The sequence below is a fragment of the Dendropsophus ebraccatus genome, chromosome 7 (genome assembly GCF_027789765.1).
Source record: "Dendropsophus ebraccatus isolate aDenEbr1 chromosome 7, aDenEbr1.pat, whole genome shotgun sequence".
In the NCBI taxonomy this organism is placed as follows: Eukaryota; Metazoa; Chordata; class Amphibia; order Anura; family Hylidae; genus Dendropsophus; species Dendropsophus ebraccatus.
The window spans coordinates 6,588,305-6,597,436 of NC_091460.1; the positions used below are offsets into that span (position 1 = coordinate 6,588,305).

The 9,132-nt window shown below is 52.2% G+C and overlaps 1 protein-coding gene across 1 annotated transcript; it reads left to right on the forward strand.

Annotated features, from left to right (window-relative positions):
* The first annotated feature begins 2,017 nt into the window (after window positions 1-2,017).
* Window positions 2,018-3,752, forward strand: LOC138797136 (keratin-associated protein 4-6-like). The gene is made up of 2 exons (XM_069976935.1): window positions 2,018-2,088; window positions 2,633-3,752. The coding sequence occupies exons 1-2, from the start codon at window positions 2,018-2,020 to the stop codon at window positions 3,750-3,752; spliced, it is 1,191 nt and encodes a 396-aa protein (XP_069833036.1).
* Window positions 3,753-9,132: the final 5,380 nt, after the last annotated feature.

Below are 9,132 nucleotides of genomic sequence, written 5' to 3' on the forward strand. Positions count from 1 at the left end.
CTGGAAGAAGACTCTGGTGCAGGAACTAACTAGTGCAGTCTCAGCAACAAACTCTAGGAACCACATGTAGGAACCATACACAGGCCTGCACTATATACTACAGGAATAGTTTCCCATTGCAGGGCTCCAGACTAAAAAATTTACCTGGGAGCCATTGGCTCCTAACCTGAAAAATTTAGGCGCCAAATAGAACATTTGGTCGCCAACATTTTAAACCATGTAAAATTAATGTTATGTTAAATGGGACTTACTGTGTGCAGAGGCCGCGGCATCCTCCTCCTCCTTTAGATCCTTTCTTTTCTTAGTTTGAAAACGTTCAACATGGAAACTTGCAACTTGACAACCATATACAGTCTGACAACCATATACAGTCTGACAACCATATACAGTCTGACAACCATATACAGTCTGACTCAGTACTTCAGCCTCACTTGGCTAGCCTTTTAATGAGGCTTACTCTTCTGAACTTGAACTTAAAGGGAACCTGTCGACCCCTGTGCCGGGGTGACAGGCTCCCAACCCCCCTATACTCACCTCATCGCGCCAGGTCCCGCTTCTGAAGATGGTCGGGTCACGGAGATCTCAGCCGCTGCAGCCCGGCGTGCGCTGAGAGATGAGTCCAACGCTCATAGAGAATGACGGGAGAGTCCAGCGCTCCGTCATTCTCTATGAGTGTTGGACTCATCTCTCAGTGTGCGCGTCGGGCTGCAGCGGCTGAGATCTCCGTGACCCGACCATCTTCAGAAGCGGGACCCGGCGCGATGAGGTGAGTATAGGGGGTTCTAACGGGGGTTGGGAGCCTGTCACCCCGTCACCGGGGGAGACAGGTTCCCTTTAAAAGCTTGCAACAGTCTATACATACTGAGCTAGACTTATGACTGCAGCCATAGTGACCCCCCACAAGATGTGTATATAGATAGATATATCTCTCACCTAGTGACTAATGCAAGTGACCCCCTACAATACAGACACCTGAGGGGCCCTGATAATAATAATTGTGCATATATCTATCTCCCAGTGTCTGCAGCCAGTTTGCCCTACACTTATAGATGGCCCCCTCCCCTTATAGATGGCCCCCTCCTTTTATAGATGACCCCCTCCTTTTATAGATGACCCCCTCTACCCCCATTATAGATGCCCCCTCCTCCCCCCATTATAGATGCCCCCTCTCCCCCCCATTATAGATGCCCCCTCTTCTCCCCCCCTTATAGATACCCCCTCCCCTTATAGATGACCCCCTCTATCCCCATTATAGATGCCCCCTCCTCCCCCCCATTATAGATGCCCCCTCCTCCCCCCCATTATAGATGCCCCCTCCTCCCCCCCATTATAGATGCCCCCTCCTGCTCCCCATTATAGATGCCCCCTCTTCTCCCCCCCTTATAGATACCCCCTCCCCTTATAGCTAGCCCCCTCTCCCCCCCCTTGAATATGGCCCCTCTTCTCCCCCCATTATAGATGCCCCCCTTCTCTTCTCCCCCCATTATAGATGCCCCCCCTTTCCTTTATGCTAAGCAGTATTTAAAAAAAACAAACACACAAACTCACCTGACAACCCGCTCCCCCGGCGATCCTCTTCTTCTTCGGACGCTGTCCCCGGCTGATGCGCGGCTGCCGGGGGTGTCCCGTCCTATCCCCGGCAGCGCGGCGCATCAGTGAGCTCCCTGTACACCGGGGCTGTGACTTCTGACACAGGAAGCGTCTCTGACGCGCGCTTCCTGTGCCGGAAGTCAGGGCCCCAGGCAGCTCACTGATGCGCCGCGCTGCCGGGGATAGGACGGGACACCCCCGGCAGCCGCGCATCAGCCGGGGATACTTAAAGCGCCGGGGCCAGTCGCAAATGGCGCCCAGATTAATAAATCTGGGCGCCATTTGCAAAATATCAGTCGCATTGGCGACCATTTTGGTCGCCATCTGGAGCCCTGCATTGGTGGAGGCATCCTGGGGAGACAGAACTAAGGCCCTGATAGGCCAAGGAGAGGGGAGAAAACCTCAGATAGACCGGCTCCACAAGCAGATGGCAGACAAGCATGTACACAGTTATCTTTTAGCCTTCAGCATATGCTTGCTGTCACTTATTATCGTTCGGTGAGATAGAGAGAACGATCAGCCGATGATCGTGTCATCGGCTGATCGTTCATTTAGGGCCACACCTAAAATCATTGTTGCCTCACCGCGCATCGCTACGGTTGAATAGCGGTGCGCAGCGGCCGACTGACGATTTAACAAGCAGCAGCATCATACATTACCTGTCCAGGCTTCTTCTCCCTGCTGTCTTCATCCCTGGGTCCCGCGCGCTCTATCTTCAGAATGGCCGGTCAGCTGGCGGAGCGCTCAGCCAATCACAGGCCGGGACCGCCGCGGCCTGTGATTGGCTGAGTGTGGCGTGTCAGCTGACCGGCCATTCTGAAGATAGAGCGCGAAGGACCCAGGGATGAAGATAGCGCGGAGAAGAAGCCTGGACAGGTAATGTATGATGCTGCAAGGGCTGCAAGGACATCGGTAACGATGTCCCTGCAGCCCTCGCTCAACGATCATCAGGCCGTGGAATAGGCCCAGTAAACGAGCGGCGATCTAGCAGATCGCCGCTCGTTTACATCGTTGATCGGGCCCTCTTCGGTCCGTGGAATAGGACCCTAAGCCTCTGCACCATCAGCCTCTACACCATCAGCCTCTGCACCATCAGTTTTTTCATCATCAGTCTCTGCACCATCAGCCTCTGTGCCATCAGCCTCTGCACCATCAGCCTCTGCACCATCAGCCTCTGCACCATCAGTCTTTACATCATCAGCCTCTGCACCATCAGCCTCTGCACCATCAGTCTTTACACCATCAGCCTCTGCGCCATCAGTCTCTGCACCATCAGTCTTTACATCATCAGCCTCTGCACCATCAGCCCCTGCACCATCAGCCTCTACGCCATCAGCCTCTGCGCCATCAGCCTCTGCGCCATCAGTCTCTGCACCATCAGTCTCTGCACCATCAGCCCCTGCACCATCAGCCTCTGCACCATCAGCCTCTACACCATCAGCCTCTGCGCCATCAGCCTCTGCGCCATCAGTCTCTGCACCATCAGTCTCTGCGCCATCAGCCTCTGCACCATCAGCCTCTGCGCCATCAGCCTCTGCACCATCAGCCTCTGCACCATCAGCCTCTGCACCATCAGTCTTTACATCATCAGCCTCTGCACCATAAGCCTCTGCACCATCAGCCTCTGCACCATCAGTCTTTACATCATCAGCCTCTGCGCCATCAGTCTCTGCACCATCAGCCTCTGCACCATCAGCCTCTGCACCATCAGCCTCTGCACCATCAGTCTTTACATCATTAGCCTCTGCACCATCAGTCTTTACATCATCAGCCTCTGCACCATCAGCCTCTGCACCATCAGTCTTAACATCATCAGCCTCTGCACCATCAGTCTCTGCACCATCAGCCCCTGCACCATCAGCCTCTACACCATCAGCCTCTGCGCCATCAGTCTCTGCACCATCAGCCTCTGCACCATCAGCCTCTGCACCAACAGCCTCTGCGCCATCAGCCTCTGCACCATCAGTCTCTGCACCATAAGCCTCTGCGCCATCAGTCTCTGCACCATCAGCCTCTGCACCATCAGCCTCTGCACCAACAGCCTCTGCGCCATCAGCCTCTGCACCATCAGTCTCTGCACCATAAGCCTCTACAGAGCGAGTCCCTGGTGTCCCGCACAGAATGGCTTCAGCTCGTTATTTAAAGGGAACCAACAGGGCTGATATGGTTCTCTGGCGCGCTTTATAAAGCTCCTGTGCAGCCCGGCGCACGTACCGCCCGTGGCTGCAGCAGAAGCTTTATACGGTAGAAAAAGATGTTTTTTAACTGGATCCCTTTAATTCCTCTTGTTGTGTTGTCTTTTTTCCTACTAGAGACAGTCCCATAATTCATAGTTCTAGATGACTGCATAATCATGTTCTTTACTCAAAATTCTGCGGTGATGTCATGAGTGACATCACCAACCCTCCCATATAACCCTGCCCACACTGTGACATCATCAGCCCTCCCATATACCCTGCCTACACTGTGACATCACCAGCCCTCCCATATAACCCTGCCCACACTGTGACATCACCAGCCCTCCCATATAACCCTGCCTACACTGTGACATCACCAGCCCTCCCATATAACCCTGCCCACACTGTGACATCACCAGCCCTCCCATATAACCCTGCCCACACTGTGACATCACCAGCCCTCCTATATAACCTTCCCACACTGTGACATCACCAGCCCTCCCGTATAACCCTGCCCACACTGTGACATCACCAGCCCTCCCGTATAACCCTGCCCACACTGTGACATCACCAGCCCTCCCATATAACCCTGCCCACACTGTGATATCACCAGCCCTCCCATATAACCCTGCCACATTGTGACATCACCAGCCCTCCCATATAACCCTGCACACACTGTGACATCACCAGCCCTCTCGTATACCCTGCCCACACTGTGACATCACCAGCCCTCCCATATAACCCTGCCCACACTGTGACATCACCAGCCCTCCCATATAACCCTGCCCACACTGTGACATCACCAGCCGTCCCGTATAACCCTGCCCACACTGTGACATCACCAGCCCTCCTATATAACCCTGCCCACACTGTGACATCACCAGCCGTCCAATATAACCCTGCCCACACTGTGACATCACCAGCCGTCCCATATAACCCTGCCCACACTGTGACATCACCAGCCCTCCCGTATAACTCTGCCTACACTGTGACATCACCAGCCCTCCCATATAACCCTGCCCACACTGTGACATCACCAGCCCTCCCGTATAACCCTGCCCACACTGTGACATCACCAGCCCTCCCGTATAACCCTGCCCACACTGTGACATCACCAGCCCTCCTATATAACCCTGCCCACACTGTGACATCACCAGCCCTCCCGTATAACTCTGCCCACACTGTGACATCACCAGCCCTCCCATATAACCCTGCCCACACTGTGACATCACCAGCCCTCCCATGTAACCCTGCCCACACTGTGACATCACCAGCCCTCCCATATATCCCTGCCGACACAGTGACATCACCAGCCCTCCCATATAACCCTGCCCACACTGTGACATCACCAGCCCTCCCATATAACCCTGCCCACACTGTGACATCACCAGCCCTCCCGTATAACCCTGCCCACACTGACATCACCAACCCTCTCGTATAACCATGCCCACACTGTGACATCACCAGCCCTCCCATATAACCCTGCCCACACTGTGACATCACCAGCCCTCTTGTATAACCATGCCCACACTGTGACATCACCAGCCCTCCTGTATAACCCTGCCCACACTGTGACATCACCAGCCCTCCTATATAACCCTGCCCACACTGTGACATCACCAGCCCTCCTATATAACCCTGCCCACACTGTGACATCACCAGCCCTCCCGTATAACCCTGCCCACACTGTGACATCACCAGCCCTCCTATATAACCCTGCCCAGACTGTGACATCACCAGCCCTCCTATATAACCCTGCGCACACTGTGACATCACCAGCCCTTCCATATAACCCTGCCCACACTGTGACATCACCAGCCCTCCCATATACCCTGCCCACACTGTGACATAACCAGCCCTCCCATATAACCCTGCCCACACTGTGACATCACCAGCCCTCCCATATAACCCTGCCCACACTGTGACATCACCAGCCGTCCCGTATAACCCTGCCCACACTGTGACATCACCAGCCGTCCCGTATAACCCTGCCCACACTGTGACATCACCAGCCGTCCCGTATAACCCTGCCGACACTGGGACATCACCAGCCCTCCTATATAACCCTGCCCACACTGTGACATCACCAGCCCTCCCATATAACCCTGCCCACACTGTGACATCAGCCCTCCTGTAGTGTTCCAGCACAGGTGTGCCACTAAGTTCTCTACGCACCTGGGCAAAGTAACTGGCTCAGGTTCTCCTAGTGGGATGAAGGAGAGTTGTAGTGTTTGTTTCTCCCACTAGGTGTCACTACTGTATTTCTTATATGTCTTATATTATACGCAGCTGAATAAAGCATTGGGATAACTATGTATGTCACATGTTTGTTCTCATCCTATCACAGGTGCAGGTATTTTCCCTCCTCTCTTTCTCCTATCCTAGCTCTTCTTTCCCTGGCACACACAGCTCCACCAATCACCAGTAAGTTTAGTTTGCCCCTATAAAATTGAGGTTAGTTCCTGGAGAGAGGAGTTCTCTAGTTGGTTCTGTTAATGTGAGCAACACAAGAGCACAGTTCCTGCTGCAGTATAGTCAGGGCCTGGCTTAGGTCAGGACCCTAAGGAGTTCTTGATTTCTCTAGTCAGGAGTGTTGGAAAGAGAGCAAGACACTGTGTGAGAGTTTTCTTGTACGCTGTTTACTACTACTGGCATGCAGTGCTAGACCCCCTCAGGAGGAAGGATGTGGTCTGAGGATCACCTTGTCCATGTCAGGGATACTCTCTACACTACACAGAGTAGTATTCCTAAGTTAGGTACTGACCCCAGTAGGACAAAACTGCAGATAACGCCTATGTATCCTGCTGTAACACACAGCTGTTCTGGGAAACCCTGGGAACTCTTCTCAACCCAGTGCAGGGACCTCGTACCACCCTAGAAGGATGGGTATCTCAGGGTATCTCCAGCTGTCAGATCAAAGTTATCTATGCGCGAGTATGAGTATCTTCTTCTTCTTCTCCTCTTCCTCACCACGCTATCCTGGCAGAGTACATGGCTACATTGGACAGGGCCCTCCTCTACTTTCCTCTAGTCTACAAACTACTTCTACTACCTCTTGCCTGCACCTGCAATTGCCAAAGAATTATTGTATTGCACTGAAGATCTTAAGTAAACGGACGTAATTCTAGTTAACTTATTGGACTCTGGTCTTTTCTTCCAGCACCTACACACTACCGTGACAAGTGACCCGACACCCACAGAGCTGCCACAACACCACACAAGCTACCCCGGCATATGGCTGCCTGGCCTTCCGCACTCCCATATCACCCTGCATGTGTGATAGTCTCTCCCTGTGACATCACTATATGGCGGCATATGAGAAAAGTATAGCACTGGTATTATGGGTACGGTCTGGGCACTATATGGCGGCATGTGAGAAAAGTATAGCACTGGTATTATGGGTGCAGTCTGGGCACTATATGGCGGCATGTGAGAAAAATATAGCACTGGTATTATGGGAGCAGTCTGGGCACTATATGGCGGCATGTGAGAAAACTATGGCACTGGTATTATGGGTGCAGTCTGGGCACTATATGGCGGCATATGAGAAAACTATGGCACTGGTATTATGGGTGCGGTCTGGGCACTATATGGCGGCATGTGAGAAAACTATGGCACTGGTATTATGGGTGCAGTCTGCGCACTATATGGCGGCATGTGATAAAACTATGGCACTGGTATTATGGGTGCGGCCTGGGCACTATATGGCGGTATGTGAGAAAACTATGGCACTGGTATTATGGGTGCAGTCTGGGCACTATATGGCGGCATGTGAGAAAACTATGGCACTGGTATTATGGGTGCAGTCTGGGCACTATATGGCGGCATGTGAGAAAACTATGGCACTGGTATTATGGGTGCAGTCTGGGCACTATATGGCGGCATGTGCAAAAACTATGACACTGGTGTTATGGGTGCAATCTGGGCACTATTTAGCGGCATGTGGGAAAAGTATAGCACTGGTATTATAAGTACGGTCTGGGCACTATATGGCGGTATGTGAGAAAACTAAGGCACTGGTATTATGGGTGCGGTCTGGGCACTATATGGTGGCATGTGAAAAAACGATGGCACTGGTGTTATGGGTGCGGTCTGGGCACTATATGGCGGCATGTGAGAAAAGTATAGCACTGGTATTATGGGTACGGTCTGGGCACTATATGGCGGTATGTGAGAAAACTAAGGCACTGGTATTATGGGTGCGGTCTGGGCACTATATGGTGGCATGTGAAAAAACGATGGCACTGGTATTATGGGTGCGGTCTGGGCACTATATGGTGGCATGTGAAAAAACGATGGCACTGGTATTATGGGTGCGGTCTGGGCACTATATGGCGTTATGTGAGAAAACTATGGCACTGGTATTATGGGTGCAGTCTGGGCACTATATGGCATGATTTATGTAGGGACAGTATGGAGAGGCCAGGTTTGGAGTTATGATGCCCTTGCGCATCTTGCCTTTCACAACCTCCCCGGTTATTACCACAACGCCCCCCCACCCCCATTTTATATAATGTTGCCAGAGGGTGGGGACCACCATTATACAAACAGATGGTGCATTTATTTTTTAATGTGAACATTTTAATTCCTGTTTTTCCCCACAAGGTGGCAGCATAACACCAGTTTCCACTATGATTATTTAATCCTTGAATTACCGGACAGGTCCTGTACCGGCAGAATTTCCGGATTGTTGGACTCCGCTGCCGCGTTCTGATGGATTAGATCGCGGGTGTCAAACTGAAATAGGCAGTGGGACAAAAGTAAAAAATTGCACAAAGTCGCGGACCGACCTTGATATTTATTGAAGCGTGAAGCGTCCACCTCACTGCCGCATGTACCAGCCCTGATGCACAGACGTGTCCTATGGGGATGACCGGCTCCTCTATGGAAGGAAACATCCAGCGTCATGGGTGCTACGTGCCACAGTGGCAGATTAACCTAACCAGGGGCCCCGGGCTGTTCACAGAATGTGCCCCTATGTCATATCTGTAGTTCACCTTAGGCACCTCCTACCCACCTATATACAAGCTCCCCACCCATAGTGCCCAAAATCTAAAAATGCCCCCTTCTGTAGCCCAGGGTGGTATCTCCCTTAATAGAAACCCCAATGCTGTCCCATAAAGTAGTTGCCCCCTCAGAATAGTTACCCCATTATTTTCCCCACACAGTAAGTAATCCCTTACAGTAGTCAGTCCCCCTCAATAGTGCACCATATAGTAGTCAGCCCCCCTCAATAGTGCCACATTTAGTAGTCAGCCCCCCTCAATAGTGCCCCATATAGTAGTCAGCCCCCCTTAATAGTGCCCCATATAGTAGTCAGCCCCCCTTAATAGTGCCCCATATAGTAGTCAGCCCCCTTCATAGT